This window comes from Syngnathus scovelli, chromosome 21 (genome assembly GCF_024217435.2).
Source record: "Syngnathus scovelli strain Florida chromosome 21, RoL_Ssco_1.2, whole genome shotgun sequence".
NCBI lineage: Eukaryota > Metazoa > Chordata > Actinopteri > Syngnathiformes > Syngnathidae > Syngnathus > Syngnathus scovelli.
Window position 1 is genome coordinate 4167602 of NC_090867.1, and position 25715 is coordinate 4193316.

Here is a 25715-nt window from a genome sequence, read left to right on the forward strand (position 1 = left end):
TTGGGGTGCCTAACATGTTTTCTGATGTTCCTCTTTAGGTAATGAACTCTACCCGAGCACTCATTATTTTATTTTTTTTAAGTGTTTCCATACCAGAAGGAAGTGATGCGACCGTGTTGCCCAACAGTTGGTTGCAAGTGAGTTATACCATAGTGGGCTACCTTTTTACCTTGTAAATTCTTCTTGTAAAGTCTCATGGCATAAATGTATGAAGCTATGAGTTGAGTTAAATGGAAGGTTCCTTACTCTCTTTATTTCATCAGTTCAAAGGCCCACAAAAAACTGAAATATTTCTGATTGCTTTGGTGCTTTGCTCACGGGCCATGTTTTTTTAATTTTTATAAAGGCTCATCTTTAATTAGATGGTTGTAAATTGGATATTTACAATCAACGTGATACCTCATATTAACAAACCCAATCGCATTAATACTTTAAATCATTAAAATCACACTAAAATCTCCATGACAAGGTTGTCGTTTATGACGTCACCCTTTCATTTGTTTTCAGCATGTCCAGCGAGACGGTGTGGGCGTTCCCGGCGAGTCCACGTGACCGGAGTCAACCCAATCAGGAAACCGCGTGAAGCCGAACTCAACTCGCCAGATTATGGTGAGGCGACGGGTGAGTTTGGCCACGACTTGCTGGCAGGCGACGAGTACAAGAAGGCGAGTTTTTCAAGCCGTGTTGGTTCCCCAACGGGTGGCTTCGTTGTAACTCGGGAAAACAGGCTGAGCAAGTCGTCGAGGTAAGCGTGTGCACGCCGAAGGTTTTGGAATCACGTCATTTTAGCTGCTCGATGTTAGCTTGTTAGCTTTAGTGACAGCTCGAGGTTAGCGGACGGCCGTCCGCGCGCGTGACGTAAGGGATGCGCTGTATGATTAATGTAATTTTACTACAGCTACAAAGAAAGATCGCTTTCAAAACGTCTTTCATAGGCGTTGCCTTTCTAGCATAAAGGCGCAATTACCTAAGATTTGTTCATCATATACATTTGATTGAAATTATAGAAAGATGCTAACTTGAGGCAATCTGTGCACGCTGTATGCGTCTGCTTCAAGGGTTCCCAAACTGAGGGACGGGGCCCATGATAATTGGGTCATGCTCACACTTTCTATAGATTGCCTATATTAATAAGTAGCTCAGTGATTGCATTCAGTGGCAAAAATCTTATCCGTAGTCAAATATTGAAATCAGTCTTATCAGGCTGTGTTTGTTTGTCATGCTTGTAAAACTTGGTCCGAGACCAGTTGCGACAGTTCTGCAGACAAGTTTCGCGGGCCGTCAGTCTGCTGCACTTCCTCCCAATCCAAGTTGAAACACTTGAGGAAGTTGGACAGAGGCTGAGCAGGTCTGACTGCATGCAGGTACAAATGCTGAAAACTGGAATGTCAGGCCACTGTTTGTAAAGGTAGTAGTAGTAGTGATATCGTCATTGTTTCAATGTACAGTGTTTACTTTTGAATTTTGTGTATGTTTGCGACTTGACTTAATAAAGTTTGGGACAGTCCATGCTTGATGATTTAAAGGAGAATCCGTTATCTCCCAAAAGGTCCTGTGTGATCCACCGCTGCCATGTCGGCGAAGGCCATCTCGGAACAGACCGCCAAGGACTTCTTGTTCAAATACATCTGCACCTCGTCGGCCGTGCAGAATCGCTTCCGCTATGCCAGTGTTACCGCCGAGACCGACTGGGCTCGCCTGACACAGGAGCACCCTTGGCTGCTAACTGAGGTAAGAAAGGTCACGTTCAATTTACTCACAAAAAGTTCAGAATATTGAATTGTTGCGTGAAATTTCAACATGAGGCCGTACAGGTGGGCAAAATTTGCTCCGTATTTCCAAATATTTTAAGAGATGCACTCTGGTTTTGGTTTGCCATCATCCGTCTCACTCCACAGAAACTGGTGGTGAAGCCGGATCAGCTGATCAAGCGGCGCGGGAAGCTGGGACTGGTTGGACTAAACTTGGACCTATCAGGCGTTCAGGAGTGGCTCAAAAGCCGCCTCATGAAAGAAACCACCGTGAGTAGACTTCAGCCTTCCTCAGTTCCCTTCCATGTTTTTCAGTTGACATCAAGACCCAGTTCTTCAAAGTCATCTGAAGGGACTTTGGCTAATGCCAGCTTCTCATTCTGAGATAAAAGTCGGAGCGACTTGTTAATTTTCTGATGCCTCCAGTCCATTATTGACCTCATTCATCATAGAGAAGGACATTACGCTTTGTTGCAATATTGTGTAGAACAAGTATTTTGTTGCGCACGCCTTGGGGTTGAGAGTAGTAGAGACGCATCAAGTTTGTTTTTGTCCGTGCAAGGAAAATTTGCTGTCACATGTTTTTTGTTTCTTATGTCACATGTTTCCTCTTGTCCATATACGTAGCGGTACATTTGTTTTCCGCCACAGTCATGAGTGTGCATATACGAGGTCGCATGTTATGTAATGTGAGTGGAGGAGGCGAGGGTGGTCTATTCTTGTCCTTCATACATGCAAACATGCTCGGCTGCATTGGTGCAGTGTGGGAGAAAGCATCTCTGTCCTTGACACGTTGACACGTTGACACGTGGAGGGCGCGTTTTTTGTTTTGTCGCACGTCAAGGTTAAACCAACTTAGTGATTTGTGATATGAAGTGTTTGTTTTCAATAGGTGGGCAAGGCAAAGGGCGTGCTGAAGAAATTCCTCATCGAGCCTTTTGTCCCGCACAAGCAGGTAATTCAATCGCACCCATCGTTTTGACAGTCCAGATTTTAAATGGAGTGACATTTTTGTGCCGTTGGGTCGCATGAGCATAGTGGGAAAAAAAGCCTGTGCATCCTCTTTGTTTGCTGCAGGAGGAGGAGTTTTACATGTGCGTGTATGCCACGCGTGAGGGCGACCACCTACTCTTCCACCACCAAGGTGGCGTGGAGGTGGGCGACGTGGACGCCAAAGCCCAGCGGCTAATGGTCGCCGTGGACGACAAGCTCGGCCAGGATCAAGTGACCAAGCAGCTGCTCACGCACGTATCCGATGAGAAGAAAGAGTACGTATTGATGCTCCGCTGGAGATTTCTGTGCTCCATCTTTCATTTAGAGGCTCATTTTGAATCTGATGTTCTCCTTGTAGAATCCTGGCCAACTTTATAGTGGGTCTCTTCAACCTCTATGAGGAGCTGTACTTCACATACCTGGAGATCAACCCTTTGGGTAATTATCTCGAGCAGGCCTTCACGTGGGTTTTCACTAATGCCCCGCCAAAAAGGAAGAAAATTGCTTGCTGCATATTTAAATCCCATGTTGTAATCATGTGAGTGAATCGAATCATCTTGCGCACCAGTCGTCACCCAGGATGGCGTTTACGTCCTCGACGTGGCGGCTAAGATCGACGCCACTGCTGATTACATCTGCAAGGCCAAGTGGGGCGACGTGGAATTCCCGCCGCCTTTCGGCAGGGAAGCTTATCCCGAGGTAAGCATGTGAAGGACAGAATTTTTTTTTTCTTTTGTCCATTATATGTTGGCTGTTACGGCGTTGGTGTGTTTTTTCAACCATCCATGCCAAAGGAGCTCTAGCATTTGAGTGACCGAAAATAACCTTAGCCTAGGTCAACTACTTGATCCTACTGTACACATTGAACAAAGCCACATCATTATAAAAAGACCGGGCAAACTTGTTGTACTGTCAGATATATTCTCTGGATTAAATCTTCAATGAAAAAGTGCGATCTTTGCACAGTTAATCGTTTGATTTGGAATGTTTGAATGTGGCTTGTCTTGTAGGAAGCCTACATAGCTGATCTTGATGCCAAGAGCGGTGCCAGTCTCAAGCTGACGTTATTGAACCCTCGTGGCAGGATCTGGACCATGGTGGCAGGGGGCGGAGCTTCTGTCGTATATAGGTGAATAAATGTTTTGTCTTTGCAAAATTACCACACTGCACTTGACGGAAATCTCTGTCTTGCCCGAGCAGCGACACCATCTGCGACCTGGGCGGCGTAGACGAACTGGCCAACTACGGCGAGTACTCCGGCGCGCCCAGCGAGCAGCAGACATACGACTATGCCAAAACTATCCTCTCGCTCATGACCCGTGAGAAGCACCCTCAAGGTGTGTGTGCGTGGAGCCAGTAATAGACTCACTGGCCGAAAATGTGACGCCGGAGTCGAGTTTCAAGTCGCCACCTTCCTCTTGTGTTTCCCCCGCAGGAAAGGTCCTGATCATCGGAGGAAGTATTGCCAACTTCACAAATGTAGCAGCCACATTCAAGGTGAATGATATCATATCACACAAAATTCTCCCCTTACAAAGAGATCCTTGCGATAACACATGGCTGAGATTTCGACCAGGGTTTCTGAGCTTATTTTTTTGCTTCCTCAGGGTATCGTCAGGGCCATCAAGGACAACCAGGGTCCTCTCAAGGAGAACGAGGTCACCATCTTTGTTCGAAGAGGTGGTCCTAACTACCAGGAGGGTCTCAGGGTCATGGGGGAAGTCGGTAAGCCCCACACACATACTCTCCTTACTACCAAGGGAGCTTTTGGAAAATGATGTAAAATTGTAAGTCGTAAGTCCTCTAAAAGCCACTTTTTGTTTTTTTTGTTTTGGGGTTTGTGTCCTCTAGGGAAGACCACAGGTATTCCTATCCACGTTTTTGGCACAGAGACGCACATGACGGCCATCGTGGGCATGGCGCTAGGTTACAAACCCATCCCCAACCAGCCACCAATGGACGCCCACACCGCCAACTTCCTGCTCAATTCAAGCAACAACGTGATGGTATTTTGAACACGCTCAAAGGGGAAGTTGAGGGTCAGCGAGCGTTAGTTGTGTCTCAAGCGGCAGCATGTCTTTACTCTGGCGCCTCAGACTCCAGCTGCTACAAGGACGGCCTCCTTCTCGGAAGCCAAGCCGTGCGATGACGTCACTCCGAGCAAAAAGTCCAAAGCGGGTCTCCCGGCAGGTATATTAACAGCGCTCACATCTCGTCCGCCTCTCATGTCTGCTTCTTTCTTCCCTTTCCTGATTTCTTTCTTCCATTGTTCGTTTTTGTGTGTGCGTGCGTGCTGCACAAACTGTCCACTCACCCTCATCTTTTTTTTCCCCCCCGGGCTTGTTTCTCTAAGACCCTCTTCATTCATTACTGTGGCCTCTGAAGAATGTGGTCACAGGTGATTGGAAAGGTAAGTTGTGGGCGCGCCCAGCCACATCCGCACTGCGCTATTCCGCACATGCGCTCCACTTCACCTCGGTGTTTCGATTGCGTTTTATATCTGCCGATAATATTTTTAAGACTAGCCCAACCCCCCTCATTGGAACTGTCCAGCCACGCTGAGCTTCGCATGCTCTCACATCTGCTTTCGATTTTTGAGAAAATAGTCAAACAAGATGCACTCATTGTTTTCTGTTTTTTCTGTGTGCCCGTACTCGTTTTTATTGTTGGGCTCACAGAAGCGCAGGCCTCATCAGGCTTCGGCGGAGGTATGAAAGGGTGCGACAATCCACTTGGTGTTCCTTCTGCCTTTCCCCCTGCCTGCCTTGTTTTGTTTTTTTTGTCCTCAGCCTCCTCCTCTTATTGGTGTCGCTTTGCATTTAACACAGCGGACTGCTAATACATCATAGTCAACAGAAATGCCGATTATAGCATTTATTTACGTGTGCATATTGTGATATACTAGTTTTGTAAGTTGAAGGCAAGGTGGCATTTCATCCACCAGGTGACTCCATATTCTTCACAATTGAAAATTCACTTACAAGTATTTACTAAGGGGCTGACTTCACTTTTGTCGCCAGCTTATTCAATTTGTGTGCAGCCTAACAGCTAAATGCTGCTTCACTATGTTTGCTGGATGGGAAATTCAATTCATTGCATATTGTTAATGTCCGTGTAATGTCGTTGGGCGGAAGGCAAAATGTTGCCACACAGGTAACGTGAGGGAAGCGGGCGGGTTGTGTAAGTGTTTGTTGTTGCTATTGTTACAAAGTGATTTTTAATCCCATGCTGTGATTCAGTGACAGTTTGCATTGATACGTTTTATGTTGCAATAATAGAGGATAGACACAATAATAAAATGTAAGTTCATTAAATAGGATTTATTTATGCTGATATTCACCTAGTGTGCTTAATGAGCTTCTATTTTCATCTGCTGTGTGTCTCTTGTGATTATTTTTTTCCGCCTCCCGTATCTCCAAACATTTTGCAGAGTGACTTTCCTTTGTGTTGTGTTGTGGTTGCTAATCAGAGCCTCTTATTAAATCTTCATCCTCACTGACTTTTGAAAAAAAAAAAAAAAACTCTTGTGCTTTTCAGCCAAAGCCACAACGCTCTTCAGTAAGCACACCAAGACCATGGTTTGGGGCATGCAGACGCGAGCCGTGCAAGGGATGCTGGACTTCGACTACGTGTGCTCCCGCGACCAACCCTCAGTGGCCGCTATGGTTTACCCCTTTACGTGCGTTTCTCACAAATGAATTCACAATAGGTCAACGCGATTCCACTAAAATGAGTGCCTATTGACCGGACAGCGGCGATCACAAGCAGAAGTTCTACTGGGGGCACAAGGAGATCCTGGTTCCAGTGTACAAAAGCATGAGCGACGCCATGAAGAAGCACCCCGAGGTGGACGTGATGATCAGCTTTGCGTCGCTGCGCTCGGCCTTCGACAGCACAGTGGAGGCTATGCAGCACCCACAGGTTTGTTTGCTGAGCGCGACCGTCAAGCGGCACGCATCAATCGATATCCTGTTTGCCGCGATCAGATTCACACCATCGCCATCATCGCAGAGGGCATCCCAGAAGCGCTAACCAGGAAGCTGATCAAGATGGCTGACGAGAAAGGCGTCACCATCATTGGGCCCGCGACGGTAGTCAACATTAGTCGTCTGCTAATGATCGATGAAGTACTTCCTAAGGCAGGAAGTGGTGAAAATTTATTTGGATCTCTGTCTAGGTTGGTGGAATTAAGCCGGGCTGTTTCAAAATTGGCAACACTGGCGGCATGCTGGACAACATCCTGGCCTCCAAGCTCTACCGGCCCGGCAGCGTGGCCTACGTGTCGCGTTCCGGGGGCATGTCCAACGAGCTCAACAACATTGTCTCCCGTGCAACCGACGGCGTCTACGAGGGCGTGGCCATCGGAGGAGACAGGTCGGGTCAGCAATGTGACACCCAATGTCACATGGACAGTTCCTTTACATAAAGTCTTCCCTGTCTAGGTACCCTGGCTCCACATTTATGGACCATGTTCTTCGCTACCAGGACACTCCAGGCGTTAAAATGATCGTGGTGCTGGGAGAGGTGGGAGGAAATTTACCATTTTACTCTGTATGTGTTGCGCAATAGCAATAATCCGTTGATTTAAATCAAATCTGTGAGGGGTTACTGTGTATGAGTAATGCTAGATCTATTTCCTATCTTCATTTAGATTGGCGGCACGGAGGAGTACAAGATCTGTCAGGGCATCAAGGAGGGCAGGATCACCAAACCGGTCGTGTGCTGGTGTATCGGAACTTGCGCCACCATGTTTGCATCTGAGGTATATTGAATGTATTTGCAAACACAGACTTGCTTCGCTGAGTGCTGAGCAATGAACTACTCGCAAGCTACTTCTAAAAAAATTATAACATCCCTCATCAGGTCCAGTTCGGCCATGCCGGTGCATGCGCTAACCAAGCGTCGGAAACAGCAGTGGCCAAAAACCAAGCGCTGCGGGACGCCGGAGCTTGCGTTCCCAAGAGCTTTGACGAGCTGGGTGATGTCATCAGGTGAGGTAATTTCCAGACCTTACAGGTTGGAATCTCGCTTATATTTCTTTGTAAAATAGGACAGTTTATGATGAACTGGTGGCCAGTGGCACCATTGTTCCCGCCCAAGAGGTTCCTCCCCCGACCGTACCGATGGATTACTCTTGGGCCAGGGTAAGAATTTCATCTTACTTCTTAACCTGGTTTGAGATCTTTAGTGCCGTATGGTCCTTTTCTGCAGGAATTGGGCTTGATCCGTAAACCCGCCTCCTTCATGACCAGTATCTGTGACGAGCGAGGCCAGGAGCTCATCTATGCTGGCATGCCCATCACGGAGGTCTTCAAGGAGGAGATGGGTTTAGGAGGAGTGCTGGGACTTCTTTGGTTCCAACGCAGGTTGGTTGATGTTTTGCAGACCTGGGGAGAAAAAACAAAAAATATTTGATAACAGCTGATAATTTGTAAGTCCTTCCAGAGCTTTCGAAAGAGTGTTGTTTCTTCGCTTTTAGGTTGCCTCGCTACGCCTGCCACTTCATCGAAATGTGCCTGATGGTGACGGCCGACCACGGGCCTGCCGTCTCCGGCGCGCACAACACCATCGTGTGCGCGCGAGCCGGCAAAGACCTCATCTCCAGCCTCACGTCTGGCCTGCTCACCATCGTCAGTACCCGTCGCGCGCTCCCTTTGTCGCTCGCCCGGCCTGATTGAAACTGTTGTCGTGCGTTCCAGGGGGACCGTTTTGGTGGCGCCCTCGACGCAGCTGCCAAGCAGTTCAGCAAAGCCTTCGACAGCGGCATGCTGCCAATGGACTTTGTCAACAAGATGAAGAAGGACGGCAAGCTCATTATGGGCATAGGACACCGTGTCAAATCAGTAAGTACCGTGGACAAGAGTAATAATTCCAAAACGATGTTTTGATTAAAAAGAAGATTCAATGAAAAGATGAAATTCAAGGTTAAAGAATTATAAATGAAATATTGCATTCCAGATCAACAACCCAGACATGCGGGTGCAGATTTTGAAGGACTTTGTGAAGCAGCAATTCCCTTCCAGTCAGCTGCTCGACTACGCCTTAGATGTGGAAAAGATCACCACCTCAAAGGTAGGCTGCCTCCAAAATTTTGTAGCTGTGTTAGTGAACACTTTAAAGACACCGGCAGATACTTTATTGACCCCCGGGGGTGAAATTCAGGAAGTCAGTGTTTGGTAAAATAACATATGTAGTTGAAGTGAATGAATAAACTTTTAGCTCACTTGCATCTATTAATAATTAAATCTGAATCTAGAAACCCAATCTCATCCTCAACGTCGACGGGTTTATCGGCGTCGCCTTCGTGGACCTACTCAGGACATGTGGCGGCTTCACTCGGTAAGAGCAGAACGTAAAGTGCTGCTTGAATGACGTGACGTGATGGTGTGGACAAGTTGTCCACGCCGAATGGAAGCTTTGTGTGCACAATGTCAAGTATTGTTTGTCGTGTGACTCCCAGAGACGAGGCTGACGAGTTTGTCGAGATCGGCGCGCTAAATGGCATCTTTGTCCTTGGCCGAAGTATGGGCTTCATCGGTGAGTACCAAACTGCACAGTGGTGTTCCTAACTCATTTATTTTTTTGAGACTTCAAAAGCTTTTGCCGTCCTTACAGGTCACTACCTGGACCAGAAAAGGCTCAAGCAGGGTTTGTACCGACACCCCTGGGACGACATCTCCTACGTCCTCCCCGAACACATGTCCATGTGACACACTAGCGCGCCTCACCCGCCTAATGTTTACTCTCGCTCGCTCTCTGCCTTTGGAAAAGTCGGCAGAAGTAGTAGTACGGTACATCCTGATTGAAAGTTCAGAGTAGAAGCATTCAGTCTAGTTTTTAAAGGATGAAAGGGGGAAGTATATTTTTTAGATTTTGTTTTTGACAACAACTGAGTTGTGGCCAGAGCACAAAGAAACAGGATTTGGATTGCTTCTGTATTTGGACCGCATGGAATCAGGTAACCTTTACTATCTTTGTCTGTTTTATGTTTATCATGACAACTTATTTATTCTAACGGTTGTTTAGGCCTTCATTCGAACGTGAGGTCCACATGTTTTCTACCTTCATTTAAGGTCTAGTTCAGCGATACACAAAGCGGTAGTCGGGCTCACTCTGGTGGTACTTGAAAGAATCACTGCCCAAGTAGTTAATATTTAGTACAATTTTCCTGTATTTAGGCAGAATGTTAACATTCAATATGTGCATAATGTTAGTGACTTGCAATAATGTTTTATGAACACTTACTGCTCTGCTACTCCATTACTTTAATGTCGCTCATTAGAACTCCTTAAATGCCTTGGTAATTTCACACTCTGCAGTTTAGATCAGTTAAGAAAAATCATTGCTCCGATAAGTGAAGAATAGAAAGACTACTGTAATCTCAAAAAGAAGAAAAACTGAAGTGTAACTTGGGGAATGAGTCCTAAACATCTTTTTTAAAACTCGCCATAACACTGAATTTTCCCCACTCACAACTCCTTCTGTTGCTTTTATTTAACTGTGAAGATATACCTTTTTGTTTGTTTTGTAACATGCTGTCAGAGTAGTTTAATAAAGACTTTGTTTTACTTTTGCGCTCCTGTGTTGTAGTCAATCCGGTGTAGCAAGTACAATATTTAATAAAACTGACACGTTTATTTGTCACTTTTATCGTTTATCCAAAGTAGCCAAATATTTCAATATATTTTAGTTAATAGTATAGCTAAGTATGCCAAATAAAAGTGCGTCTTTTTTTTTATCAATGCAACCAACCAATCACCGGCGACACGCACGAACACGTGATCCCGGAACAATTGCGTTCCGTAACCAATTTTACGCTGCACACCAGTCGGCATACAATGAGTGTTACACTGGTTAAACGTAAATCAAATTGTCGTATAATGCAAACATTTTATAAGTGACACATGTCTAAATACACAAAGTAAATTTCTATAATTAATGATAACGCGATGTTTGGACTAAGGAATAGTAAACACGCTGCTGACAGCTCTCTGCTGCTTTTAAAACTGGTAAGTACCAACTCTGCTAGTTTGTGTGCAAACCTCGGTCAAATATATGTACATTTAGACACTGACAGTTACTTAATTTCGTCACATTACCTTGCAGGTGTATAAAATTCCATGGCTGTGCACACCAATGCGAACTCTGGTGGATATATGGCCACAGCTCACAAAACGTGAGGTGAGTATTTACGTGTATTGTCCCCGCTTTTTAATTTTATTTTTGTTGGTTTACGTTACCATTAAGTCGTGTGTGGAATTTTGACGGGGATAAGGCTTGTATGCTTTGTTAGTTTTCCAATGCAATTTTGTATTACCGTTTTGCTTTTTATTATGAAGCACATGGAGTTTATGCTTGCCATAAAAAATGTGCATTACAACTAAAATTAATATTTTCTATGCCTCAGGTGATGTCAGAGCTGAGTAGGACCTCGGTGCTGATGAGGGAGCGTCACCAAGTGGAGGAAACGCTGGACGCCATGCAAATCGCCGGTTCCGCTAGCCTGCATGTGAGTTTAGTAGGCTTGCAGGATAATATGCAATACATCAGTAGAGTTGAAGGTTAACTGATGCTTATCCCACAGTGAGGGGCTTCATACACTGGTTGGCTTAAAAATAACTGTTCAAGTTGCTTTAAACCACATATGTCAAAGTTACGGTCTGGCCCGCGAATTGATTATCTATGGCCCCCTGGATGATATTGAATTACTATTAGAACCGGCCCGTAGGCCACAGCCGCCCGCTGGTGTTTTGCACGCACCAACACTACATTTCCCACAATGCAACGGTAGCCCGCGATGTCCCTGCAGCTCGCACAAGCGGCTTCATTATTCATCAGTAGTCGGAGCAGACTTCAACTTTCTGATACCCCCCTCCTCAAAAATGGCTAAACGTAAGGTGGACGCTGAGAACAGGGGGTTTCAGGCCAGGTGGGAGGCAGAGTACATGTTTACGGAGGTAAGAGGCAAACCTGTGTGTCTTCTGTGTGGAGAAAATGCGGCTGTAATGAAAGAATTAAATTTAAGAAGGCACTATCAAACGTCTAAGAAACACACAGACCAAGACAAGAATATGGAATATGAACAAAAGCTACAGAAGGTGGAAGAATTAAAACGAGGCCTTAAGTCCAGACAGGCTATGTTCACGTATGCTAAATCACAAAGCGAGGCTGCTGCCAAGGCTAGCTTTATTGTGGCAAAAGAGATCGCCAAATCAGCCCGGCCCTTTGCAGAAGGAGAGTTGATCAAAAACGGGTTTTGAGCCTCAGAGCCTAACCCCGAACATTGATGAACTTGTACAAACAATGAGACACCTCTAAGTATCAGGCTCAGCCTCAGACAAGTGAGCATCACAGAACAGTAACGTATTTTCCGTTTTTTAATTCGGTTACATTTTTACATTTGTTTCTACAAGACGTGATTTTTCTTTGAAGAAAGTATTGTTTTGTCTGTGTGCCGTAAATTTTTGAATTTTATTTATTTATATTTATTTTTCAGTTGAATGGACCAAGAGAAAATTGCAGATAAGAGCCATGAGAAAGAATACAACTGATTTGATTATTTTTTTATTTTACGATTTGAAAGCAATGATCGGTAGATCATAGAGCAGCACAATAATACATTTTCAATTTATAATGCATGCACTTTTACTTATGCATTTATGTTGATATTAAGAAACACATTTTGTTTTTAAAACAATTGAATTTTTTGCTGTTTGGCTGTTGAAAATGTTTTCCCTTGAAGTTACTGACAGAGCCATAACAAAATATTGCCATATTCATTTAATCATTAAATAATGTACACTGTGTTAGGTCTTAGTTCAAAAGGCTATGTGCAATCATTCCGATATATTTTAATAAACATTGAACCAGTCCGGCCCTCGGCTTGTAGCAAATTAGTTTTTTTGGCCCTCGGTGTGTTTGACTTTGACATCCCTGCTTTAAACAAACAAAAAAAAAAAAAAACACTTGTGTCTCTTCAGGTTATTTCTGACTTTGATATGACACTGACCAGATTTGCCCACAACGGCAAAAGAGTTCCTGCAACTCACAGTAAGACATACTGGTGTATTTACTGTACAGTAACAGCCTGCATAAGTTTGTTTCAAAGCTTTGTTTTGTAATACCTGCAGACATTCTGGACAACAGGCTATTGGTTGACGAAGACTGTGGCAAAAAGGTACTTAAGTAGTTGCATGTGGAGTTATAGTTTGTGTTTTCAGGGGTATGCATTTTGGGCTTCACTCTATATATTTTTTTAATTAATCTATTTGACCCTAAATTGTTTTTGTCAAGTTCTTTTTTTATATTAAAGAAATAATTAGACAGTGATGATTTTAATCTATACTGTATTCCCTATTTAATTTAAAATATATTAAATTTAATATTAATTTAAAAAATAACATGACATTCTGCTTATGCCTCCAGATGAGGGAGCTGTTACATACTTATTATCCCATTGAGATTGATGTTAGCCGGACTGTTGAAGAGAAGCTGCCCTTCATGGTGGAGTGGTAAGAAATAGATGACAATTAAAAAATTCCTAATCATTACAATCATGACTTTGTTTGTGGTTTGGCAGGTGGACAAAGGCTCACCATCTGCTAGTGGAACAGAAAATCAGGAAGGACCTCTTAGCTCCGGCTGTCAGGGAGTCCACATCCGACACCGCCATACTCAGGTAGAAGGCAAGCGACCCCTGCCGCTTTTTGAGTTGCTCCTGTTGATGTCATGTAACGTGTGTCTCAAGGGATGGCTACCAGGTGTTCTTTGACCATCTGGCCCATCGCAACGTCCCTCTTCTCATCTTTTCCGGCGGTGTCGGGGATGTGCTAGAGGAAGTGATCCGACAGCACGGCGTCTTTCATCCCAACATTCACATCATTGCCAACTACATGGACTTTGACCATGCCGTGAGTTTTTACGTACCGCATGACGCAGGTAGGTAGCATAGCCACAAATGTTAGCGCAGTGTAATGGAATAAAAGTATCATTTCTTCAATGCAAAAATACTCCCAAGATTGTGACATGGAATGTGCAATAATATCACATAATACACATTCGCTGAATATAATGTAGCAAGGATGAGCACACTTTGACACCACAATCTCCTCCAGGGTGTCCTGCGGGCCTTCAAGGGTGACCTGATCCACACGTTTAACAAGCGCGAGAGCGCTTTGTCACACGTTGCCCGCTTCCCCGAACTACAGGGCCGCCGCAGCGTGCTGCTGCTGGGAGACTCCCTGGGTGACCTCAACATGGCGGCCGGCGTGCCGGAGCCTCGCCACCTCCTCACCGTGGGTTTCCTTAACGACCAGGTGAGAACATCACCAATATAAAACATGTAAAAGAAAATGTGAAAAAATATATTGCATGTTTCTTAGGTGGATGCAAGGAGGGAGTCGTACGTCAACTCTTTTGACATCGTCGTGCTGGCCCCGGACGACACGATGGACGTCCCCAACGCCATCCTCAGGTTTGTGATGTCATCAGGAGACGATAATTGAAGCTGATGTGAGATGGGAGCTCAAACCACGTTTGCACCTTTTATGGAAATCTTGCGTTACCACGGTGACAGAAATTGCATCTGTATTGATAGCGTTTGACGTTTTCCACATTTTATTGTTATAGCCTGGGAACATGATGAACTTGGTCTCCATTTTACGCTTTTTGACAAGTACTGTGAATATATAATTTTGGAAATGTTTTACATTATGTTCACAGTTGTGATGAAGTGGAATTGAATTTTGAGAAAAAGCATCCATTTTTGGAATATGGCTGCAATATAACAAAATGTGGAAAAGTTGAAAGCACTTTCTGGATATGCAATATATGTTATATTTAAATTGTGGCTACACATGTAATGTCAGCAAGGGTAAAATATATCTAAAATAGGATTTTGTTCCTGAAGCTCATATGAGTTATACATCACTGATACTGTACAAGCATCCACCGGTGCTATGTTTTGACTAGTCATTTTCGTGTTGTTGACCTCTCGACGGGCCATTAACTTGAGAGTTTCTAACTCAGTTGTCCGCTACCTTTTGGCTTCCAATTTTGCTGGACAAATCAGGTACACCCTCACCGTCACTGATGCATCGACTCCAGCTGATGTATTTTACACCAAGTGAGAATCTGGTAGCAATAAAAAATGAATTACCTGAATGTGAAATTGAATCAGAAGTAGTCAGCTATTGGGAATGGAAAGTTCAATAAAAACATCAAATCATATTAGGAATAATAAAGTGAATTCCAAATCAGGCAGTAATTGGAGAAGAAAGTTGAATGGGAATTCACATTTGAATAGAACTGAATCAAATGGATCTGTCATTGTGCAACATTCAACCCTCAAGTGTCAAATTGCCAGGAGACAGTGAAGGTGTACCTAATAGAGTGGTAGATGCTCCAATACACTCCACTTATAGAATTAGCTGTTCCCATTTTATTTATTGCAAACTTGAATTACATTTGTATTTAAAAAATATATGAAAAACTGAGCATTAAGGCACAATTGTAATCTCATGTTCATAATCTCAAAATATGCACCACCAAATTAAAAAAACAAAGGTTTTGTACATGAAGATAAAAGCAGTTTTCTTAGTGCAACCTTATTGATTGTGGGGCCGTTATGTTGAAAATCAATTCCATTCGAATGGTTTGACTTTTAATGCGTCTGAAAAAGGATATTTCAAATCATGTAACTTTTACGGTGCTTGTTTTCTTCTGAAACAAAAAGCCTGTCAACACAGAAGAAGACACACACAAAAAAAACAAACAAAAAAGTCTGTCGTGTGCCCTTAACGTGTGTCCCTGAGACGACAAGAGGAAAGGCGGCGGCGCCACCTATCACAGCTCGTCGTGCTGCTCCCGCTCGTTGTCCTCATCCACCTTCAATTTGAGCTCTTCGGCTGTGATTTGGCCGTCCTTGTTTCGGTCCTGATTGGCGAACATGTCGGCGATCACCTGATCCGCCGCTATCCCGGGCCTTAGGCGACCTTTGCCCTCCGACACCTGCAGCTTGATGAATTCGGCAAACTGCGGAAACGCCGCGCAGGAGCTATGTGAGACTCAGGCGTTCACACTTCCACTTCACAAATATAAACTAGTAAGGTGCATTCAGTATTGTGATGTCATTTTTAGTCTACAGGAAGTGGTGGTACGTCAAAATGGCCGCCCATTAAAAAAAGAAGTCGTGAAAGTGACATCACCTCTTCCTGTGGTACAGCTGCGTCCTTGTTGACGTCCATGGCCTGGAACAAATCTTCAGGTGTGTCCTGCAGCCACACGAAAAGGTAACCGGGCGGCACGCCCTTCTGCACGGCTACCATCTCAATCTCAAACACCAGCACGGCGCTGCCCGGCACGCCCAGAGCTGAAACGGACAGAAGGCTGGTTTGATTTTCTTTTTTTTGATAGAAAAGAAAACTATGCGGAGAAGTTATCAAACGGGCGCACTCGCCTCCTTTTTCTCCATGGCCCAAGTGAGGAGGGATGGTGACCCGTCTCCTCTCGCCCTCGCACATGCCCCGCAAGCCCTTGTCCAGCCCGTCAATCACCTTGTCCGCACCCAGCACCGCGTCCTGCATTCTCTCGTAATCGTGCCTGTCCCCAATCCAAATCATTGTCGCTTGTGTTGGTTAAAAAATACACAAATAAAAGTGAACAGACACGTTGTAACCCCGCAAAAATGTGGCATCAACTCACGAAGAGAAGAGGCGCGTGCCGTCCACCAGGGTGCAGTTGTAGTGGTAGTGGACCAGGTCGTCCACCTCGCTAGTGTGGTTGCAGGCTTCAGGTCGGTGGAGGACCTGCACATTCACCTGGTCGCTCGGGTTGTGGAAGTCGATGACGTGGATGTCGAAGACCAGCACGGCGGACGGCGGGATCACGTCGCCTGGGTAAACATGGAGCTTAGTTTTACAGTTGGAGATTTCCCTCAAATAATTTTAGGGTGAAATATTGGTGACATATCTCCTCTCGTCAAAATTTTTAAGGCGTCACAGGAGGATTGCTACCATCTCTAAAACGAAAGACCCAATATTTGGTCCGAGGTACCTGCTCCCCCTTGCCCGTACGCCATGTGTGGCGGGATGATGACCCTCCTTCGCTCGCCCATGCAGACCCCCAGCAAAGCCTGGTCCATACCGGCGATCACGTAGCCCATCCCGATGTACGTGTTATATGTAGTGTTCCTCTGGTAGCTGTTGGAACAGAGGCATGTTTTTCACGTTAAATAATTATGTGCCGCAGCTCTAAGGCTGTGAACTGACCTGGTGTCAAAGGTGACGCCATTGAGGAAGGTTCCGTTGTAGTGGTAGCGGATGTAATCGCCCGCCACGGTCTTGCGTTCGCACAACTCGGGCACCTGCTGCTCTTCCACGGTGATGTTGTCTTTGGGGTTGTGGACGTCCACGAGCAGGACGTCAAACACCAGAGTAGCGTGGGGAGGAACCTCCACTCCTGATTCAATCGAACGTGAATTTAATCATGTATCTTACTTACTAAAATTTGGATCAACACGATTGTTGAGACTTATCTCATTCCCTTCTCATGCAATGGACAAGTCCATCATCTTGCTGCACAAGTGCACACCGAACATCATCATCTACCTGAGCCTTTTTCTCCGTAGCCTTTGAAAGGCGGGATGACGATATTGCGGATCTCGCCCACGCACATGCCCAGCAGGCCCTCATCCATGCCTTTGACCAGCCAGCCCTCACCCACCAGTGAGTCACGTGTCTGCTTCCGCACATAGCTGCGTGGGGCTCATACAAGCCAAAAAGTCAAACACAGAACAGACAACACCCCTGCGTGACAGAGTACAGACAGCACACAAGAGTGTCACTTGGACTGGAACGAGAAGCTCATTCCCAACATTTTAAAGTGTGTACGGTGTCAGCCCCTCTCGCCCACTCGGTGGCCGACTTCACCTGGAGTCGAAGGTGGAGCCATCCAGCAGGGTGCCGTTGTAGTGGTAACGCACAAAGTCGCTGCTCATCACCGAGCGCTTGCAGTCTTTGGGTGTGCTGATGGTTTTGGTGTGCACCAGATCAATTTTGTTCCACAAATCCAGCAGAAGGATCTCAAAGACCAGCGTAGTGTCCGGAGGGATTACATCGCCTGCAGTCAGGAAGTCACTGATTTTGATTTCTTTTTTCAAAATCGTTTTATGAACTTTTCTCGATCTAATTTAGTGAGGCTCACCAGCACATATTTTTAAAATATATTTATATTAATTGATTTATATATAACTAGTACTATATACTAGTTGATAGTACCTGCTCCACTGCTACCGTAGGCCAAGTGCGGAGGGACGGTGATACTGCGCCGCTCGTTGACGCACATACCTAGTATCCCTTTCTCTATGCCTGCGATCAAGCGACCCTCCCCGAGAAGGCCCACCTTGGCCGCCCCTAGCTGGTGGCTAAATGTTGGAGGAGGAGGAGGAGGAAGAAGGGGAGGGGGTGGGGTGGGGGGGGACATCATACGTGTCAAGTCTTAGCAGAAAAGTGCATCAACAGCGCCATCTACCGCACAAAGTTGTAACTTGAAGAGCAACTCTTTTTAAGGAAAATTCAATAAGAAAGAATAATGCGGATGCTCTTACCTGGAATCAAAAGTTTTTCCGTCGAGAAAAGTGGCGTTGTAGTGATACCGAACCTGATCTCCGTCTTGGGCTTGCCGCGTGCAAGTTGGGGGAATGAAGCGTCTGTCCACGACTACATCGCCAAGCGGATTGGGGTTGCACCCCACGAAACACACGAACAGGACGAAGACGGGGGCGATGTAAGTGGCAAACATTGTCCTGACAAATGAACTCTTTAAAATATTTGTTACTGTTAAGAATAAACGGGATGTTAATTTCAAATAGAGGCCTTGTTGCACAAATGTGTGAGCTCCAGTCGTAGACACCCTCCAACAGGCTTCGAACCCAGCAGCGATTCCAAGGAAGGAATGTCGGATTTTTTGGGAGAGGGGGGGAGGCGTCTGTAGTCAAGACAGCAACTCGTAGAAAACAGCGCGCTTCCGCAAAACAACTTCCGGTCACACAATAAAGTGAATTTATATACTAATTTAGGATGCGTCAGTAAATCAACAAAGCTTTGGTAGTTTAATCGTCATTATTATCATCATATTTATTCAATTCTGCTTGTGATAATATTTTAAACTAAACAAATGAACAGTAAAATACTCATGTTTAAGATCTAAGAACCATATTGTAACTGAATTGAAAAGATATTTACATTCAAGAAAGAGCAATGAAAAAAAAGCAAATGGACATGTTCATTATGCGCTGGGTTACATTCAAGTGAATGGGGGCACTGCCGTCTTCAAGATTCAAGATTCAAGAGTTTTTTATTCGCCATGTTTGAGCGTGCCAAACAAGGAATTTGACTTCGGTAAATCACAGCCTCTGTTCAACATTTAGGTGACTAACAACAACACTCAGGACATGTGAAGAACGAAAGATTGTCACGTCTCGCCCCCAACTGCTCCACTATGTGTCTGTCTTGGTTTCTGTCTGTGTGCTCGCCCCTCCCCTCCTGTGTGCCCATGATCAGTGTGATTGTTCCCACCTGCCTCTCGTTACCTGTCGTGTATAAAAGTCCTGTCTGCCCCTCTCTCCCTGTCGGATCATTGGTATTGGTTGGTTTTGGTTTTGGTTGCTGTCGTTCGGTGTTGTCGTCCTGTCTTGGTGCCGTCATGTGCTGCTGTCTTCTTGTTCCACGTCTCGGTCAGTCAGTCAAGTTATTGTTTAAGTCATGTCAGTTTACCGAGTCTGTATTTTGAGTTGCTTCAATAAACCCTGGTCCAAGCTGCACTTGGTCGTCCTGCTCCATGCGCTACACCCGAACCGTGACAGAATGATCCGACCACCAAAACGACCAGCGCTTGGACCACCCTTCACCACCAGCTCCCGCTGCGACGCCCGATCCACATCCGAGCATGTTCCAGCGCCATGGGCTTGCAGCCGCCATCGGATCTTGCTCCAGCGACGCCGGACTCACGGCCGCCATCGGAATTCCCCCCCAGCGCCATCAGCTCCGCGACCGTCATCGGACTTCGCTCCCGCGACGCCGGACCCGCGGCCGCCATCGGAGTTCCTCCCGGCACCATCGCCTCTGCGACCGTCGTCGGACTTCGCTGCCGCGACGCCGGACCCGCGGCCGCTATCGGAGTGCCCCCCCGGCGCCATCGGACTCGCGGCCACCACCGGGCTCCATCCCAGCGTTGCAGGACCTGCGGGCGTTGCCAGACATCCAAGCCAGCTGCGTCGGATCCGCGATCGTCCCTGGCTCCACTCCCACTGCTGCGGCGCGTGATGGCTCTTGCCGCCGCGCAGAGCCCCGCCTTCCGAATGTCGCCGATCACTGTACGGAATTTGTGAGTGGCCGCCGATCGCGGTACAGACTTCCCAAGTCGCCGCCCCAGTGCGGTTGTGTTTCCCCGAGTTTCCGCGGAGTGCGCTTCTGTTTCCCCAAGTCGCCGCCCGTGTGCGGTTGTGTTCCCCAAGTCGCCGCCCGAGCGCGGCTCTGTCCCCGCAGTCACCGCCCGAGTGCGGCTCTGTCCCCGCAGTCACCGCCCGAGTGCGGCTCTGTCCCCGCAGTCGCCGCCAGAGTGCGGCTCTGTCCCCGCAGTCGCCGCCAGAGTGCGGCTCTGTCCCCGCAGTCGCCGCCAGAGTGCGGATCTGTCCCCGCAGTCGCCGCCAGAGTGCGGATCTGTCCCCGCAGTCGCCGCCAGAGTGCGGATCTGTCGCCGCCAGAGTGCGGATCTGTCCCCCGAAGTCGCCGCCCGAGTGCGGTGCGGTTCGGTTCCCCAAGTCGCCGCCCGAGTGCGGTGCGGTTCGGTTCCCCAAGTCGCCGCCCGAGTGCGGTGCGGTTCGGTTCCCCAAGTCGCCGTGCGGTGCGGTGCGGTTCGGTTCCCCAAGTCGCCGCCCGAGTGCGGTGCGGTTCGGTTCCCCAAGTCGCCGCCCGAGTGCGGCGCGGTTCGGTTCCCCAAGTCGCCGCCCGAGTGCGGCGCGGTTCGGTTCCCCAAGTCGCCGCCCGAGTGCGGCGCGGTTCGGTTCCCCTAGTTTTTTTTTTTTGGGACGTCGGGAGACGTCCCTTGTGGGGGGGGGTTCTGTCACGTCTCGCCCCCAACTGCTCCACTATGTGTCTGTCTTGGTTTCTGTCTGTGTGCTCGCCCCTCCCCTCCTGTGTGCCCATGATCAGTGTGATTGTTCCCACCTGCCTCTCGTTACCTGTCGTGTATAAAAGTCCTGTCTGCCCCTCTCTCCCTGTCGGATCATTAGTATTGGTTGGTTTTGGTTGCTGTCGTTCGGTGTTGTCGTCCTGTCTTGGTGCCGTCATGTCCTGCTGTCTTGTTCCACGTCCCGGTCAGTCAAGTTATTGTTTAAGTCATGTCAGTTTACCGAGTCTGTATTTTGAGTTGCTTCAATAAACCCTGGTCCAAGCTGCACTTGGTCGTCCTGCTCCATGCGCTACACCCGAACCGTGACAAGGATATTCTCAAACACCCCCTGATCTTAAACTCCCAAGAGGGCAAGGAAAAACTCAAAACTCCAGCTAGGGGAAATGAGAAACCTTGAGAAGAGACCACAGATGGGAGGGTCCCTCTTCTAGGATGACCAGGCTGCAATGGATGCAGAGAGGACACATAGTACAAACAGTGTAGACAAAAAAGGTGTGGCAAGCGGGATGTTATTGCACAGTAATGACTCTGAGACTCTAAGAGTGGTGTGAGTTCATCAGAGCGACAGCCTGGGGGAAGAAGCTGTCTCTGTGTCTGCTGGTTTTAGTGTACAGAGCTCTATAACGGCGTCCGGAGGGGAGTAGTTCAAACAGGCTGCAACCTGGGTGCGAAGGGTCTGTTGAGATGTTACTTGCACGTTTCCTGGTCCTGGACAGGTACAAGTCTTGGATAGATGGGAGGTTGATTCCAATTATCTTTTCTGCAGTCCTTATTGTCCGTTGCAGTCTGTGCTTGTCTTGTTTGGAGGCTGATCCAAACCAGACAGTGATGGAGGTGCAGAGGACAGACTGGATGATGGCAGTGTAGAAGGTCTTCAGCAGCTCCCGTGGCAGGTTGAACTTCTTGAGCTGTCTCAGGAAGTACAGCCTCTGCTGGGCCTTCTTCCGGACAGAGTCTATGTGGCCGGTCCATTTCAGGTCCCGAGAGATTGTGGTTCCCAGGAACTTGAAGGTGTCTGATGAGAGAATAGTATTACTGCGGATAGTGAGGGGTGAAAGTGGTGAAGGGCCTCGCCTGAAGTCCACTGTCATCTCCACGGTCTTGAGCGGGTTCAGGTCCAGGTGGTTTTGACTGCACCAGTGGACCAGCCGCTCCACCTCCTGTCTGTACGCAGTCTCATCACCGTTCTGGATCAGTCCGATGAGAGTGGTGTCGTCTGCATACTTCAGGAGCTTCACGGAAGAGTCACTTGCGGAGAAATCGTTGGTGTAGAGGTCTTGTGGTAGCTTGGCGTCATTACATGAACAACTTCATAAATTCCTGTAAAACCTGTGTTTAATATTGTACGGCGTACGTATATATTTAATCCTGTTTATGCGATGATATTTACACTAAACAAATGTACAGTAAACTACTCATATGTTTAAGTTCTAATAACCATAGTGTAACTGAATTGAAATGATATTTACAATAAAGAGCAATGATGAAATGGAAATGGACGTGTTCATTTTACGTTGGGTTACATACAATTGAATGGGGGCACTCGCGTCTTGTGGTAGATTAGCGTTTTACATGAACCGCTTTATTGACGATAGTCAAAAGCCCATGTTTGATAATATATTAATTGAATTATATATATATATAATAATTAAATCATCTAAAATTATAATAGATTTAATAAAAATAATATATAAATAATAATATATAATGATGTATTATAACTATAATAATTATAAGAACTATATATAAATTTTTAAGTACATGTACATTTTGAAAACTGAAGCACGCGCCGTGTGGAAAGAGCACTAACACAATTTTTGCACAAACATTTAGCAACGTCTGGACGACAGCGCCGTTTGGCTGAAGGTAAGTAGACAAAGCAGCGTTTGCATAAATCCACCAGAGAATTACTGAAACGGGTATTTCGATGCATTCATGTTAATTTTCTGCTTTCTGTCTGCAGGTGCCAGTCTTAAAAACCACCCCGTCATGGCCGACTTTCTGTGAGTTTTAAAGTCGACTCTTTTAATTGAATGCTTCTAATGGTCTTCTCATTTCAGCCCACAGGCCTGCATCTGTAACAAAGTGAGCTTGTTCACCTGGATCGGTGCTGCCTGGAGAGCCCAAAAAATTTCTGGATTTTTTTTTGGGGTGGGGAAAAAAATAAACTAAAAATATTTTCTTGGAAAATAATTATTTTTGGTTTTGTTTTAAAGTTTAAGTTGTGATGTTTGAAAATCAAGAGTTGAAAGTTATTTGTAATAAAGCTTTATTTCTTTTGCAGAGTAAACATTCAATCACAACAAAGTAATAAGTTGGATGGCAGTCTGCTCATTGCCGAGTGGTGAAGTGCTTGGCCAGAGGGATGAGTGGTCAGCCAGTGGGACGAGTGTTACTCCATGCCTGGACCTGAGACAAAAAGATTGGTAAGTAAAAAGCTAAGACAACGTTTTGTGCAGAAAATGTTTTGGCATGAAACATACCAGTGCACAAGTAGAGTTGTTCATGGCACCGAGTATTGCAAGCTGCATGACCAGGAAGCTGATTTTGTTCCTTGCAGCATGACCCAGGAAGTTGATTTTGTTCCTTGCTGCCTGTCAGAAAATAGGAGACAAAAATGATTGGAATAAAGATGAGCATTTAAAGTGCCTCACTTCTCAAGTTGCCTTAGAGCTGAATAAGTAACAAGAAAAACTAAGTGCTGCTAGTATGCAGCTTTGCTCTGGTCCTCAGCTTCCTCTGCGAGCAGGTACTTGATGGTGCGCCACAGTGGACAAAAAAAAAAAGATTCAAATTTTGAAACGTTTGCTAAAATGTCATTTACTTTCCTTCTCTTACCAGCAGAGGGCTCTTCAGGCCGCACCGATACAGGTGAACGAGCTCACAGGAGTAGCTGTGGCTGAAGACAAACTGTGGCAGGCTTTGCACCTCTGCCTGTTATGAAAAAGGAACATTGACACAACTCCATTCAAGTTTATTAGTTTTATTTTTAACTGTAGACTGGAAGCAGCTGGCCACTGGTGCACAGGCAGAATTCCTGAAATGTTGTCAAGACTCTCCAGAGTGGACACCTGCACACAACACAAACAAGGGAGATATCAAGCTGCCATTTAGTACATTTTATTTGAGTCAACTCTGAAAATAGAGGCAGCCTTGAGGAACCTCTGCATGGTTTTGGAGGGCTTGTTCCTTTCGCAAACAAGTGGCAGATTTTCCAACTGCATCTTTACTGGAAACTGCTCTGCAGGAAGAGGGAGGTATAAAAAATAAAGCAGGTAAGTGCTTTTTAACAACGCCAAGTTTGTAGTAAGTTGTCACCGGTCAGCATGTCGGACAAGAGGTTGATGATGCCACAGGTTCAAAACCTTGTGTAGCTCCTCACCAGCAGATCCATGCTGCAGAAACTAGGTCTTTTGGCATCACCTGGTGGACAAAAGGAAGAGCAAGCTGAAATGTTTGACGTGTCAAACATTTGGACGCGTGCGTGTTTCACCAGTGAGGAATGGAGGGCAGCGCTGGACGTCTGTCAAACCACAGCTTGCTGGTCTGAAAGACACGGTAACTTTACAACCATTCTGCTTTTACATTTTCAGCCTAACAAACAAATTGGGCTTGGCAACGTGTTGAGCAAGAGTACACCTGCAAGTGTCTCATGAAGCCATGCGAGGACTGCAAGTCGGCCATCTTGGACCCTGCAGACAAAAGAGAATGCTTGATTTAGATCATTTGACAAGATTACTTGCTATTTTTTTATTTTTTTTTTACGGGTTTTTTTTTTTTTGGAGACATTTTTGGAGAAATGGGGTGGAAGCGTGACTAGAATACTGCTTCATGATTGACTGAGAGCTCTAAAACTGGGTGGAGCAATGAGAAAAGAAGGCTATGGTTGGTTGAAAAGTGGGCGTGGATATGCAAATAAGGTGCTCTGTGATTGTTAGATTTTGAGTAGGCATGGTTTCTTTGAAATGAAGCAATCTGATTGGTCAAATGTGCATATGCTGCATTCTGATTGGCTGTCAGAAAATAGGCGTGGTTATGCTGGTATGGTAAGTTTTGAACAAAGATGTGATTGGTCAGGCTGAATTTGGGCAGAGGTAGGAGGCGGGCAAAGTGGCACTTCGAGTTGAGTGTTTGCCTTCAGCCACTGAACAGACCCGTGTTTGACTGCTTCTCTCTGTCTCCACATGACTCAAAGTGACTGAGTCATGTGGAGACAGAGAGAAGCAGTCAAAGACTTGGGTCTGTTGCAGTGATGCTCACCTCAAGGCTGAAAACTAGTGTCCATAGTAGTGGACACTTACGTTTTGGAAGTGTCCAACTCAAGACTTCAAACAGTACTTTGTCAATGCAGTGACCACCAAGCATGAAATACTTCAAATGATCAAATTTGCTCATAAATCACAAAGACTCAGGTTCCACTTGAACAATTTATTGAATAGAAAAGCAGTTTAAAAAGGCCCTGCCTCCATGGAAGTAGATTAAGTGCTTGATGAGCTCAGGTATGATGTCACTTCTCGTGGCAGGCACTAGGGGGGATGGTGAGCACATGCAAACAGTGCAAACATCTCTCACTGGGACAAAACCTAAGTGACACAATTTATTCTTTTTTTTTTAGATTTATATATATTTTTTAAATTCAAGTCATATTTGAAGAACAAAGTGGTCCACTTTCACTTTTCATGTGTGCTAACTATGATAAAAAATACACTTTTTAAGTTAAAATGCAAGTACATTTTTCAAAACGATACTTCTTACATTGACATGTAACTTTAAACATTGTAG

General features: G+C 45.9%; 3 protein-coding genes and 1 long non-coding RNA gene across 11 annotated transcripts; 2 read left to right on the plus strand and 2 right to left on the minus strand.

The window, feature by feature from the left end:
- Positions 1 to 574: 574 nt before the first annotated feature.
- On the plus strand, positions 575 to 10312 carry LOC125991521 (ATP-citrate synthase). 5 transcript variants are annotated; one of them, XM_049759487.2, is made up of 30 exons: positions 575 to 745; positions 1550 to 1731; positions 1899 to 2021; positions 2644 to 2706; positions 2829 to 3019; positions 3103 to 3182; positions 3313 to 3443; positions 3755 to 3873; positions 3945 to 4081; positions 4180 to 4241; positions 4352 to 4469; positions 4596 to 4750; positions 4841 to 4934; positions 5098 to 5154; positions 5423 to 5452; positions 6282 to 6423; positions 6497 to 6665; positions 6731 to 6835; positions 6922 to 7118; positions 7187 to 7268; positions 7396 to 7506; positions 7608 to 7735; positions 7795 to 7888; positions 7956 to 8110; positions 8224 to 8374; positions 8444 to 8587; positions 8703 to 8816; positions 9001 to 9083; positions 9205 to 9281; positions 9360 to 10312. In XM_049759487.2, the coding sequence occupies exons 2-30, from the start codon at positions 1573 to 1575 to the stop codon at positions 9452 to 9454; spliced, it is 3366 nt and encodes a 1121-aa protein (XP_049615444.1). In that variant the 5' UTR covers positions 575 to 745; positions 1550 to 1572; the 3' UTR covers positions 9455 to 10312. The 5 variants fall into 5 exon arrangements, with proteins under 5 accessions (XP_049615444.1, XP_049615447.1, XP_049615448.1 ...); XM_068649382.1 differs by having other exon boundaries at positions 581 to 665; XM_049759488.2 differs by lacking the exon at positions 575 to 745 and adding an exon at positions 775 to 1364.
- A 230-nt stretch (positions 10313 to 10542) lies between these two features.
- Positions 10543 to 15329, plus strand: LOC125991526 (7-methylguanosine phosphate-specific 5'-nucleotidase-like). Of its 2 annotated transcripts, XM_049759500.2 has the most exons (10): positions 10543 to 10753; positions 10851 to 10925; positions 11152 to 11253; positions 12725 to 12794; positions 12875 to 12921; positions 13170 to 13255; positions 13324 to 13422; positions 13492 to 13654; positions 13859 to 14059; positions 14126 to 15329. In XM_049759500.2, exons 1-10 carry the CDS (start codon positions 10694 to 10696, stop codon positions 14246 to 14248), a joined length of 1026 nt encoding a protein of 341 aa, XP_049615457.1. In that variant the 5' UTR covers positions 10543 to 10693; the 3' UTR covers positions 14249 to 15329. The 2 variants fall into 2 exon arrangements, with proteins under 2 accessions (XP_049615457.1, XP_049615458.1); XM_049759501.1 differs by lacking the exons at positions 10543 to 10753; positions 10851 to 10925 and having other exon boundaries at positions 11143 to 11253.
- Positions 15169 to 18727, minus strand: LOC125991523 (peptidyl-prolyl cis-trans isomerase FKBP10). The gene is made up of 10 exons (XM_049759494.2): positions 18349 to 18727; positions 18020 to 18165; positions 17672 to 17861; positions 17351 to 17496; positions 17012 to 17201; positions 16797 to 16942; positions 16446 to 16635; positions 16201 to 16343; positions 15950 to 16113; positions 15169 to 15776 (listed from the first exon to the last, which is right to left on the minus strand). Exons 1-10 carry the CDS (start codon positions 18540 to 18542, stop codon positions 15588 to 15590), a joined length of 1698 nt encoding a protein of 565 aa, XP_049615451.1. The 5' UTR covers positions 18543 to 18727; the 3' UTR covers positions 15169 to 15587.
- A 4470-nt stretch (positions 18728 to 23197) lies between these two features.
- On the minus strand, positions 23198 to 25088 carry LOC125991354 (uncharacterized). Of its 3 annotated transcripts, XR_011086075.1 has the most exons (6): positions 24573 to 25088; positions 24427 to 24479; positions 24316 to 24356; positions 23772 to 24174; positions 23417 to 23527; positions 23198 to 23342 (listed from the first exon to the last, which is right to left on the minus strand). It is a non-coding gene; the product is annotated as an uncharacterized lncRNA (long non-coding RNA). The 3 variants fall into 3 exon arrangements; XR_007489255.2 differs by having other exon boundaries at positions 23772 to 24479; XR_007489254.2 differs by having other exon boundaries at positions 23772 to 25088.
- Positions 25089 to 25715: the final 627 nt, after the last annotated feature.

Excerpts from the sequence above, each read along its gene's own strand:
- LOC125991521 (XM_049759487.2), top strand. The coding sequence starts at position 1,573 with ATGTCGGCGAAGGCCATCTCGGAACAGACCGCCAAGGACTTCTTGTTC. Across the intron at positions 5,453-6,281 it reads CTCATCAGGCTTCGGCGGAG|CCAAAGCCACAACGCTCTTC; the intron begins GTATGAAAGGGT and ends TGTGCTTTTCAG. Across the intron at positions 7,889-7,955 it reads TGGATTACTCTTGGGCCAGG|GAATTGGGCTTGATCCGTAA; the intron begins GTAAGAATTTCA and ends CCTTTTCTGCAG.
- LOC125991526 (XM_049759500.2), top strand. The coding sequence starts at position 10,694 with ATGTTTGGACTAAGGAATAGTAAACACGCTGCTGACAGCTCTCTGCTG. Across the intron at positions 12,795-12,874 it reads AAGAGTTCCTGCAACTCACA|ACATTCTGGACAACAGGCTA; the intron begins GTAAGACATACT and ends TAATACCTGCAG. Across the intron at positions 12,922-13,169 it reads ACGAAGACTGTGGCAAAAAG|ATGAGGGAGCTGTTACATAC; the intron begins GTACTTAAGTAG and ends TTATGCCTCCAG.
- LOC125991523 (XM_049759494.2), bottom strand. The coding sequence starts at position 18,542 with ATGTTTGCCACTTACATCGCCCCCGTCTTCGTCCTGTTCGTGTGTTTC. Across the intron at positions 18,166-18,348 it reads GGAAAAACTTTTGATTCCAG|CCACCAGCTAGGGGCGGCCA; the intron begins GTAAGAGCATCC and ends TCCAACATTTAG. Across the intron at positions 17,202-17,350 it reads CTACGGAGAAAAAGGCTCAG|GAGTGGAGGTTCCTCCCCAC; the intron begins GTAGATGATGAT and ends CGATTGAATCAG.